Source organism: Camelina sativa, chromosome 17, assembly GCF_000633955.1.
Source record: "Camelina sativa cultivar DH55 chromosome 17, Cs, whole genome shotgun sequence".
NCBI classification, from domain to species: Eukaryota; Viridiplantae; Streptophyta; class Magnoliopsida; order Brassicales; family Brassicaceae; genus Camelina; species Camelina sativa.
In genome coordinates, this window is record NC_025701.1 from 28420116 (window position 1) to 28432974 (window position 12859).

Here is a 12859-nt window from a genome sequence, read left to right on the forward strand (position 1 = left end):
AATTTAATTTTATATTAATAACTTTGAACTCATCTACATCTATTTTCTTTAACTAAAAGTGTATATATTTACTGTTCTTTTTTTTCAATCAAACAATTAAAAGGAGATTTCTCGATTAGCTGCTCAAACCGGAGGGAAAGGATAAACAAAAGAAACTTCAGAGATAAGATAACACGAAGCACAGATAAGACAATCTGCCTTCGTATTTGACGCACGCGGGATCCAAGAGATAGAGAATAGTGGGAAAGACTCCAGCGAGTTAAACTCATCGAGCAAGTTGGAGAAGGACGACCAATATTCAGAAGACTGCACCATAGTGAGTAACTCAGCACAATCAGTCTCAAAACATTGACAAGCGATCCCTTCAACACGTATCCGCTCAATGGCCAACAACAACGTTGTTAACTCCGAATGCAGGGGGATGGGCCTGTTTTAGACACTTGGCCCCCAACAACAAGGTTCGCTTCTCACCAACGCAACACCACCAGCCCAATCATGAATACACATTGGTTGCTTTCCAAGAATCATCAATCTGACAACCAAGTGAAGAAACCTGGACATCTGAATACGAAGATGGAGCTGACATGACTGACGTAAAAGAGAGCACCTATTCCCAGGCTAAATTATCGCCTAAAGTCTGAGTAATTATATCATTCGCCTCTATCTCTTAACCTTAATTTTTTTTTAATGGGTTTCCAGATTGCCCATAAAAGATATGGTAATTGAAGAAATTGATCAAGATCACCCTGTTGAGAGGCGTCCCTCCCATAAAACAAAATTCAAATTCGAGTACACAGACTCATATGGTAAACCCTCTGACAAGACCGGAGTCAAAAATAAATCCCAAACTTCACACGAACGTGGACATTCAAAATAAAAACGTGATTAATAGTTTCAACCGTAGAGTCACATCTTTTACATCAAATATCACATTGGACACTATTTTAATAACTTTGAACTCATCTACATCTATTTTCTTTAACTAAAAATGTATCTATTTACTGTTTTTTTTTCAATCAAACAATTAAATGGAAATTTCTCGGTCAGCTGCCCAAACCGGAGGGAAAGGATTTACAAAAGAAACTTCAAAGATAAGAGAACACGAAGCACGGGCAAGACAATCCGCCTTCGTATTTGACGCACGCGGGATCCAAGAGATGGAGAATAGTGGGAAAGATTCCAGCGAGTTAAACTCATCGAACAAGTTGGAGAAGGACGGCCAATATTCAGAAGACTGCACCATAGTGAGTAACTCAGTACAATCAGTCTCAAAACGTTGACAAGCAATCCCTTTAACACGTATCCGCTCAATGGCCCACAACAACGTTTTTAACTCCGAATGCAGGGGGAGAGGCTCTGTTTTAGACACTTGGCCCCCAACAACAAGGTTCGCTCCTCACCAACGCAACACCACCAGCCCAATCATGAATGCACATTGGTTGCTTTCCAAGAACCATCAATCTCACAACGAGATGAAGAAACCTGGACATATGAATACGAAGATGGAGCTGACATGACTGTCGTAAAAGAGAGGCGTCCCTCCCAGAAAACAAAATCCAAATTCGAGTACACCGACTCATATGGTAAACCCTCTGACAAGACCGGAGTCAGAGATAAATCTCAAAGTTCACACAAACGTGGACAATCAAAATAAAAACGTGATTAATAGTTTCAACCTTATAGTCACATCTTTTACATCAAATATCACATTGGACACATCAGTGTATCTATTTGCTTACTAAAATTATTTACTTTATATTATTTGATAAATTTTATTTTATTTTAAAAATTATAAACCCGCACATCGGGCGGGTCCTAATCTAGTGATTATATAAACAACCAAATAAGTTTGAAGACAAAATATGTTATAACAAAAATAATTATGTTGTCCAAAGAAAACACCATACCTCTCCGGAAAATTTTACTTTTACTTCAAATTTGTATTCTTTATTGAAGAAATGGTGATTCAGCAAATTACCTTGACATGATCCAGATTATGCACAACAACTCTTTTAATTACCATATATGTAGAAAACTTTTCCCATTGCTATAATTTTACTTGATGAGCCGTAAATCTCACTCCAAAATTTGCATATGTACTAAACAGCAAAATAGAAGCTATTATTTGGGTTTTGACCCCAAAAAAAAAAAAAAAGAAGCTATTATTTGGGCTTTGACCAATCATGCGGCCCATTAACACCTTAACACAACACACTTCTTTATTTGGGGTTTGACCAATCCTGCGGCCCATTAACACTTCTCATTACCAAAACACTGTAAGTCCAACTTCTTTAGGCTGCTGACATGTATTAATTGTTTTAATCTGATAGGCTGTTGATTTTTTCTGAGGTGTCAACACCAGCTTCAATGTTGAGGCTGATGTGTCAGAAGAGGAGAGCAACACATTCTAGTTTTATTGTATTGATATATAAAGTATATGGATGTATTATACTTAATACACCCCCCCCCCTCAAACCTTTCAATCCAGAGCCAGAGAAGGATTGTAAAGGTTTGATAAAGCCATCCGATTGAGCAAAGAGTGAAACTGTCGAGGTTGTAATGGCTTAGTCAAAATGTCAGCTAGTTGATTCTTCGAAGCAATGTGTAATGCCTTCAGGTTCCCAAGCTTAATCTGATCATGCACCGTGTGACAGTCAATCTCAATGTGCTTCGTTCTTTCGTGAAAAACTGGGTTGGTCGCTATGTAAACGGCGGACTTGTTGTCGCAGAACAGTTTTGCAACCTAAGTAACAAGAATGCGGAAATCCCGAAGAAGCTGCTGAATCCATAGGACTTCTCTGGTGACTTCAACCATGCTTCGATACTCTGATTCTGTGCTACTATGACTTGCAACATGTTGTTTCTTGGATTTCCAATAGATAAGTGACTTACCAATGTAAACACAAAATCCACTAATCAAACGCCTTGTATAAGTACAAGTTCCCCAATCCGCATCCGCAAAAGCATTCACACAAGTCTCATTAGTTGCAGAGTAGAACAAACCTTGGCCTGGACTACCCTTGATGTACTTGAGAATCCGACGAGCAGCTTGCATATGAGCATCAGTGGGAAATTGTAAGAACTGACTGAGGTGATGAACAACAAATGTAATAGCAGGTCTTGTTTTCGTTAAGTAGAGGAGACGACCAATGATCTCCCTGTAAGGCCTCGCTGAATCCAAAGGAGTTCCAGTATCTTTAGTAAGGTGGACACATAGATCCATATGAACTGGACTCGGCTTACATGCAAGTAGACCAGTGTTCTCCAGTAAGTCCAAAGCATACTTCCTCTAACATACGGATATACCCTTGCTTGTTCTTGCAATCTCCAATCCAAGGAAAAATCTCAGAGGACCTAAGTCCTTGATTTAAAAAGAACATGCCAAAACAGCTTTAAGCGCAGCCAGATCCTCAACATTATTACTAGCAATAGCAATGTCATCAACATATACTAACACTGCTATAAAACTAGTCGTTGTGAATTTGACAAATAAGGTCTTATCCGCCTGAGACTTTAGGAAACCATCTTTTAGTAAAACAGAAGTGAACAAGCGATTCCATTGCCTAGAAGCCTGTTTTAATCCATATATTGATTTGCGAAGGCGGCACACAGCATTCGGAGGTAAGACTTGTGAGTTACCTGGAGTGTAGCCTTGAGGTAAACTCATATAGATTTCCTCATGAAGCTCGTTGTGTAAGAATGCATTAGAGACATCCATTTGAGATAGTTCCCATCCATGTGTAGCTGCCAACTCCAACATAAGTTTGACACTGGTTAGCTTAGCCACTGGAGAAAAAGTTTCATTAAAATCTACACCTTTGCTGAGTATATCCCTTAGCAACCAATCTTGCTTTGTACCGTACTATACTACCATCAGAATTATACTTGATGACAAAGAGCCATTTACAGTCAACAACATTCTTTCTAGGCGGTAAAGATGTAATGTACCAGGTTCCATTAATCTCCATTGCATCCAGTTCCTCATTCACGGTACCTTTCCATATATCATATGTCATGGCCTCTTCAAAAGTCTTTGGTTCAGTCTCCATAGAATAGGATAAGATATATGAACAATAATGTGGATTGAAGCGATCATAAGATAGAACAGAGGATAATGGATATTGAGTAGTATGATTAGGGGGAAGAACAGAAGAGACATTAGCCAATGCACAATGATTCTTAGATAAGTAACTAGGGGCTTTAGCATTTCGTTTTGGTCTCTTCTTAGGTAAAGAAACAGGTGTAGTATCTAGTAAAATAGTAGCTTGTTCCCTATGTTCCCTAGTCTCCCTATTCTCCCTATTTAGCACTGATGATGAATGTTCAGAATGAGGTGCAGCAACAACAACATCAGGTAATGCAGTGGATGGAGTAGATGAAGATGGCATATCATGAACAAAAGGAATTGGATTTGGTAAAATAGTATATGAAAACATATCATCTTTATGTTTTTCTAAATCAAGAAATGGAAAAATGCGTTCATGAAAAATAACATTGCGACTGATATAAATTGTATTTGTAGCTAAATTTAAAACTTTGTAACCTTTATATCAAGAAGGATATCCCAAGAAGACACTAGATTATGCTCTTGGAGTAAACTTTGTTCTATCTTTCTGCAAAGTACTACCATAACAAATACAACCAAATGACTTAAGAGTTGTATAATCCGGTTTCTTATGCATTAATTTTTCAAAAGGTGAAACATTATCAAGTAAAAGAGACGGTATTCTATTTATGAGAAAAACTGCAGTTGTAATGCAATCACTCCAATAGACAAGAGGTACATTTGATTGAAAGGGTAAGGCTCTAGCTACATTTAACAAGTGTTGATGCTTCCTCTCTACTACTGAGTTCTGTTGTGGAGTGTAAGCACAAGAAAAATAATAAAACATGCCATTTTCTTTTATAAGATCTTTGAAAGCTAGTTCTGAAGCATTGTCAGTTCGAATAGCTTTTATCTTTGTATTAAATTGAGTTGCAATAAGCTTCAAAAAAGCAGAAAAACATGTTCAATTCTCTTGTACAATCATCAACTATAGTGAGAAAGTATTTATACCATTCTATGAGCTCTACCGAGAAAGGACCCCAGATATCCAAATGTATCAAATCAAATAGTTTTTCAGAGATATGATTATGAAAAGGAAAAGACAAACGTTTTTGTTTCGCTAATGGACAAACTGAAAAATGATCTAGACTAGAGACACTTGTTTTATTAAGAGAAAGATTACCAGACATAAGCTATAACTTGGCATTTGATGGATGACCAAGGCGTTGATGCCAAAGAATTTCTTCATTCCCTAAGGATCCAGAGACTTGATTGATGACAGGAGACTTAGCAGGTGTAGAAATAGAATGTTCGTTCAAGATGTAAAGATTGTGAATAAGATTAGCACTCCCAATCATCCATCCCTGAGAAGAATCCTGTAAGAAACATGATGTAGGATAAAAGTGAGCCGAACATTGATTATCATGCAACAAAGTACTAACGCTAATGAGATTAAAACAAAAGGATGGAACATAGAAAACATTATAAAGAATCAATGAATCAGACAAATGAATGGTGCCAGTTTGATTAATAAGGAGTCTAGTTCCATTAGGTAATGCTACTGTAATGCTAGAGACTAAAGAAGTTTCCCTAAACTTAGAGATGTCACAACAAACATGAACATGACTAGTTGCCCCACTATCAATTATCTAAGAACCATTAGGCAAAACACTATGAAGAGAAGATAGACAGTGATGTTGATATGTGAGATTACTATTCTCATATCTAAGATTAGAAGAGATATAAAAGACTGTACCAGAAGAGGATTGAGGAGCCATAACACCTGATTCTGTAATAGATGCGCAAGAAGAAGAAATTTTAGGCTCTGAAATTTCTGAAATCTGAACACGAGATAGTCGATTGACCATAGGCTTTGTAGCTTGAACTCGAGAGAGTTGATTAATCAAGTCTTGAGCTCGACTCTGAGTTAGCTGACTCACATCCAGGTTAACAGCATTAATAGGAGAAGGAGGATAGTACGACATTCCTCAATTATTATCAACATGAATGTTTGCAACCATCCATTGTTGTGTTACACCAGGCCTTGGAACAAAATTCTGATTAGTAGACTGATCTTTACTATAGAATTGAGTTTGAGTATTCTGATTAGCCTGACCACGAGACACAAAAGAAGGTCTATGAATATTATGTCCTTGCCTTGAATTATTCTGATTTGTATACTTGAAACTAGGCGGATAGCCATGAGCCTTGAAACATGTCTGAATTGTGTGCCCCATCTTCCCACAATGAGTACACATCGGCTATTACTCCTTGGCCTATAAGTATTGTAAGCTGCTACATACTCGTATGGCTCCACCACATAGGATCCATTCGCAGGATCTCCTCCATAAGAATCAGTTGTTTGAAAAGCTACATTATCAGACTTCACAGGAGGCTTGAGAGATACAGTACGTTGCCTTTCATCTTGAGTAACCATGTTGTATGCTTCCTCCATACTAGGAATCGGCTTAAGCATTATGATATGCCTCCTTGTCTGTTCATAACTCTCATTTAACCCCATCAAGAATTTGGTTACTCTACTACGATCCTGTAGACGTTCCAAAGAACAGTTGCATTACATTTGCAGCGACCAGAAAGTGCAAACAGGAAGCTCTATGTAATTCTTATATTCTTCCCAAAGTGTTACCAACTCTGTATAATACGCACTAACATCCAAGGAACCTTGTTGAATACAAGTAAGTCTCTGCTCAATCTCATAAACATGAGGTGCATCATCTTGCTTGAGACGAGACAAGAAATTATTCCAGATACCTTCAGCAGTTGAGATGTATAACAAACTAGCTCCAATTTTCTTCGAGACAGAGTTCATTAGCCAAGTAGATACCATATCGTTGCAACATGACCACGAAACATGACTCGGATGATCAATAGGAGGTTTCTGAATCGAACCATCAACAAATCCCAACTTATTTCAAACATTTAATCCCATCCGTACTGATCTACGCCAAGAATGAAAATCTGAACCTGAAACAAGTCGATGTGAAACCAATTGCAACCCAGCATGATTAGTACTATGAAGAAAATAGGGATTCTCGTATAGATAGATCTATACCTGAATCACCTTGATTTCGAGAATTTTGGTTCACCGAAGTAGACGAATTTGGATTTGATCCCATATTAATGAAGAATCGAGTTTTTTATAAGAGATTTCTCCAATTGAAAGTAAAACAAGAATCGGAAAAACAATTAGGTTAAAGAAAGAAGAACTCAGAGAGAATCGTATGCAAACACGAATTAAAGAACCGCGAATACGACGAGACAACACAAATCAAAAACGAAAGAAAGAATGTGAATGAGAATAAGCTCAGCTGAAGAAGCGCTCATGACTGATGTCGCTCTAATACCATATCAGGATTAAACAGAGGAAGAAGATGATCTTGGACTTGAGCAAGAACAAGAGAGAGAGAGAGTAGAGAGAAAAGTTTGTTATTCACATTGCTAATGTTTGTTAGTCATTATTATTATTATCTTGGAGAGAGTTGAAGATATGTAAATCATTTCTGAGTTTGGTTGAATTTGAATATTATACTTAAAGCTTACAAATAACTACAGTAAATGGTTGATGGTTTAGACCGGTTCGTCTAATAATCTCACAAACCGGGAAACAACAATAAATTTGTAAATATCGATCTAGGAAATCATGATCCTCATTGTCGAATTCATGTTTGTTTTCTTTGATATGGAATCTTTGAATCACTTCTATTGGAGTTTCCTAGATTTTGTGTTCTTAAGTGGAAAATAAATGCAAAATGGTAATGTTCCTTTAAAATGGTAGATAATTTAATTGAGGGGGTATAATATGTCATGTGCTTTATATATTGATTTAGAAATATAAATGTAACTAGAATTTAGAACAATCTAAATATATATATATATATATATATATATATATATATATATATTAGTGAAATTATCTAACTTCTTTTTAAATAAACGAAGGAAATTTTAGGTTTAGTGTCTAATAAAAGAAAAAAGGAAACCCTAATTGTACTAATAAAAAAAAAAAAAGAATACCTAATCCTAGATTCACAAAAATATAAATTTACAGAATCTTCAATAAAATTTCAAATCTAATTATAATTAAATTTAATATCACTAACCTTTGACCAAAAATACAAATAAAAACTAATTAACTTTAACAAAATCAGTACCTTTTCAATTTTTGTTTCTTATGTTTTCACTTATAAATAAAAGACATTACATTGAACGAAAACTAATAAAAAAATTAATGTTAAATAACTTATATTATTAATTTGAATATCAACATGCATTCTATATTGGATAAAATATGTACTAAAATATCTTATTAAATTACAATAATATAAATTAAGTAGGTATGAGATTTAGTATAAAATGTATTTTTGTTGTATAAGATATTTCTATATAGTTTACAAAAAACATGATTAAATTACCTTTTTGCTTAAAAATAGAAAAGGGTTAAGGAAATTAGACAAGTAAGTCATATAATATCATGATTAAGAAAATAATACATTTCATTAGTAGTTCTAAATACTCACCTCTCTTTTTTTTCGGCAAAAACAAATTTTATTATAACGAAAGAGTTATTACAAAGACATATACAAAATTATTGTGACACAGTTATTACATACGCAAATGTATGCACCATACACTAAGAAAAATACAGCAGAAGGAAGTTTGATGATGCTTTCCGTAGAGTAGCCTTACTCGCTAACCGATCAAAAGATCCGTTATTGTCCAACTTCATATTTGATTTCTCTTTGTTACGAATTGTATGCAGCAACTTTTGGCTAAATACTCACCTCTATGTCTAAACAAATAAAGCAAAAAATTGTCTCATATTTTTCTATGGGAATAAAAAAAAAAAAGCTTAATTTCTCTTTTCTAAATACTCACCTTTATATTGAAACAAAGGAAAGTTCCAAAAAAAAACATCCAACTAATTTTAATTTAGATGTTTAGTATCTTATTATTTCGGATTGGAATAAAATATCTGAGATAATAAAACGTTACATTTAAAACCTGAACTTTTATAATTGAGTTGTTTCAAACATACGAACGACTGTTAAATTGTGTAAGGAAATTACTAAACCGGGTTAATGGTTAAACAACACGTGGGTGGGTAGTGAAAGACAACAGTGTCTTTTGCCATTTCCCCCAAATTGAAATTGCTCTCTTCTTCGCAACACTTATTCCCTTTTTGCTTGAGAAGTGGACTTTATGTTCTGGGAGTGCTGACGTAGCGGAAGCTAATAGGGATATAACTAGAGATCTGTTGATTCCTCAGAATTCCGGATAACTAGGTTTTGAGAGTCCTCCTCACACGGCTTTCGCAAAAGCTCTTGTATTTGTGAATACTCTTCACAGTGGTTTATCAAAACCTCTTTAAATCTTTCGATTAATCAATTCATCAATAACTTAATATAGTAAAACCTCTATAAATTAATAAAGTCGAGACCATGAAATTTTATTAATTTATAGAGGTTTTAATTTATAGATAAATTAATTATTATTAATTTATAGAGAGACTTTTCTAATTAGGTAAAAAATATTAAAAGTAAGATTTAATCTTTATAACTAATATTTTTATAAAATCAATTACAATGAAATTAAGAATTATCATGTTTTGAAGATAGCACTCAAAGATTTATATATAGTAAAAATATTAAAAATAAACTCTAATAAAAATTAATGTGTAGATATATACATATATTTAGATAATTTTATATAATTATTAATTTATATTATCGATGGGACCATATATTTACAAAGGAGTTTCAAAAAAAATTATTTTATTATATTATCGAAATTAATTTATATTATTTTATTAATTTATAGAGATTATTAATTTACCGAGTATTAATTTATAGAGGTTCTACTGTAGAATCGGAGGCCTAAAAAGGGCTATATATAATAAAACATAAAACCCTAAAACATAGAATATTCTCGAATAATTATAATTAATAAATTAAAATATAATAATAATAGATATTTGGAAATTATCCAAATATCTCGCTGCATCAAGTGCTCTTCATTTTCTGGATCTTCTTCATCACCATGTTCTCTACTTTTTCTGAAGAAGATTTGTCTGATGAAGATTCAGAGAAAGTAGATAAGATGGTGATGAAAGAGATCCAGAAACTGAAGAACACTCCAACGGAAGATTTTAAAATCTTTGTGTGGGTTCTGAAGCCTGCTTTGTCCTCAGCTATCTCTTTAGAGATCCACCCGTCTTTGATCTATTAAAAACTTTTTCTGGGTCTGAATTTTTTGAAGATTTTAAGTCGAATTGCTGGGTCTGAATTTCGCATCTCTTAGGTTGTTTGATTCTATAGTTTGGAATTGAATTTATAAAGTGGTTATTTGAGATTGTCTGCTTTATTATCATAGCTTAGTGTTTATTTGGTAATGTTGTCAATCTCTTTATGACAATCCATCCATTTTAATGTTGTAGATGAACCCACTTAAAATGCATTCAAACAACTTTTATTGGTTAACCAGATGATCTGGTCCAGATGAATTATTATTGTTTACAATTTCTGGTTTTCAAAATCTATATGGAGACATATATCATGTTTATCTATAAAATTACACAAGTTTATGATACAAAGTGGATCAACTCATTTAACTCATTAATCCATTAAGCTAAATGGGTTATGGTTTGATCCAAACCATTTGCTAAATGAGTTGGGTTAAATTATCACCCATTAAACACAAAAACTCAATGGTTTTGGGTTGGTTTGGTTTGGTTTAACCAATTTGACATCCCTAACCAGATCTAATAAAATAAACTAAACTCTGCTGTTTTGCAGTATTCTTCCCCGCAAGTGTGTAGAGCAATGTTTGACTCTCACCACGGATTTGTATGCTGATTTGGGAGAGTCCCCTTTGGTTTTCTTCTATTACGTTGCAACAAAATTCTCACATGACCCATATGATGTTCCCTGAAATGTAAACATATTTTGTGATACTTAGAGAAGCTTTGTGTGGGTTCCATTTATTGTGATTTGCAGGCAAGTCCGTCGGATCCAGAGAACTTTCCCTTTGTTGTTATCGGTAATAAGATCGATGTGGATGGTGGAAACAGTATGTATATAATCTCCATCTAATAATAAAGAACAACCTTGAAATTTGAAACCTCTCTGCATTGTTTCCAATCACTCTTTTGGTTTTTTCAGGTTTCAGAAAAGAAGGCTCGAGCTTGGTGTGCTTCAAAAGGAAACATTCCATACTATGAAACCTCTGCCAAAGAAGGCACCAATGTGGAAGACGCTTTCCTGTGCATAACTAAGAACGCAATGAAAAGTGGAGAAGAGGAAGAGATGTAAGTTCAAAACACGCAAATCACCATCATCATAGGCTTTTTTGCTAATGCTTTTATGGTTTGATTTGGTCAAAGATTTTGTCTGAAACTTGTTGATGTTTTGATCTTAACAGGTACTTACCAGACACGATCGATGTTGGAACCAGCAGCAATCCACAAAGGTCAACAGAATGTGAATGCTGAAAGTACTTGTGCTCTCTCATCATCATCAATCAGTTTATGTCATCAATCAGTTTATCTCACTTTGACGGTTTTTTACCATATTGTAAATCTGGTGTTTTCTCTGGTGTTTAAAAAAAAAATTAGAACTTCAATAAATAAATAAAAACCGAATTAGACTAGTCGGTGTTTGTGGCCTGTGTATTATTATATTTTGGATTTCTTTATTTTTCTCTGCACTATCGCCATTTGTTGTCCACTACATTTATGAAAAGACTTGTTTTTTTCTTACTTTTTTGTTTCGCTTTAAGGATGACTTTTGTATAACTGATTGATCCCTTCCCAATGTCGGTTTGAAGACCACGACGACCCTCCCATATCACACATATCTTGTGAATTATAAATACTTAAATCTCATTTGAGTGTGTATTAATTAATTAATAATTATGTTTTAGGGTCTTTAATAAAAATGTTGATGTTCTTCAAAAGTTGATACAATCATTTGATTTTATTCCATGTTAAATAAATAGCTAATGAACAACACTAATTTGAGGATTACTCATATTGATCATCTTTTATCATATGACATAGTTAAACAGTTTCACAATATAAGACACAAAAGGCATTGTATATTAAGTTACGTATATCAAAACTATTAATGTGAAGCAAATTTAATTTTCACCACACAAAGACTCACTCACATAGTCACATTAATGGATAATTGTAAAAAAGAATCCCTCTTATAACTAAGGTTAACACTTCTTCACTAAACAGAAAATATATATATTTAATGTTTTAAGTGTGATCAACTCGAGCAGCTGTTATTTTACCTAATAAAAACACACACATGATATACGTGCATGTATAAACCGATACATACACAAACACAGAGAGCCATAGATATGTGAGACATTGAGAGAGAGAGAGGGAGAGTGGTTTTATTAAAACTATTCCTTAGGGTTGTGGTAGATGATGACAACAGATTTGGTGTCGAAACTCTGTATGAACCTTTCTTCTGCGGTCCTAAACGGATTGTAGAGAAGCTCTTTGATTGGTTCGGGCAACGGTTCATTCTTCATCATCTTCTTCCAATACTCCTCTGCTACTCCTCCACCTCCTGATCTTCCTTCACTCAGGTTCACAAACTGTACCAACCAAAAATATATACAACATTCAATATATATGTTTCAGATCTTTATTTAGGGTTTTAATATATTTAAACAAGTAGCTATATCTACCAGAAGAAAGCTGAAAAGGATGAAGAAGACGACGACCAAGTAACGTTGTTGCTTCATGTCTCTCTTTTAACTTTTTGTTTTGTTGTTTTTGAG

The 12859-nt window shown here is 34.3% G+C and overlaps 3 protein-coding genes across 3 annotated transcripts in view; 1 reads left to right on the top strand and 2 right to left on the bottom strand.

Moving 5' to 3' along the window:
• LOC104758229 (ras-related protein RABG3e-like) overlaps positions 1-11653 on the top strand; it is a 25968-nt gene extending 14315 nt beyond the window's left edge. Inside the window, exons 6-7 of the mRNA XM_010481061.2 lie at positions 11224-11369; positions 11483-11653. Coding sequence (XP_010479363.1) covers positions 11224-11369; positions 11483-11552 — 216 coding nt within the window. The 3' untranslated portion in view covers positions 11553-11653. The remainder of the gene's footprint in view (positions 1-11223; positions 11370-11482) is intronic.
• The window catches only part of LOC109129839, a 1666-nt gene continuing 1082 nt past the window's right edge, over positions 12276-12859 (bottom strand). The window contains exon 3 of the mRNA XM_019238746.1: positions 12276-12463. The gene's annotated coding sequence lies outside the window, so the exon portion shown is untranslated. The remainder of the gene's footprint in view (positions 12464-12859) is intronic.
• LOC104758230 lies at positions 12329-12859 on the bottom strand. The gene is made up of 2 exons (XM_019238747.1): positions 12767-12859; positions 12329-12673 (listed from the first exon to the last, which is right to left on the bottom strand). The coding sequence occupies exons 1-2, from the start codon at positions 12821-12823 to the stop codon at positions 12476-12478; spliced, it is 255 nt and encodes an 84-aa protein (XP_019094292.1). The 5' UTR covers positions 12824-12859; the 3' UTR covers positions 12329-12475.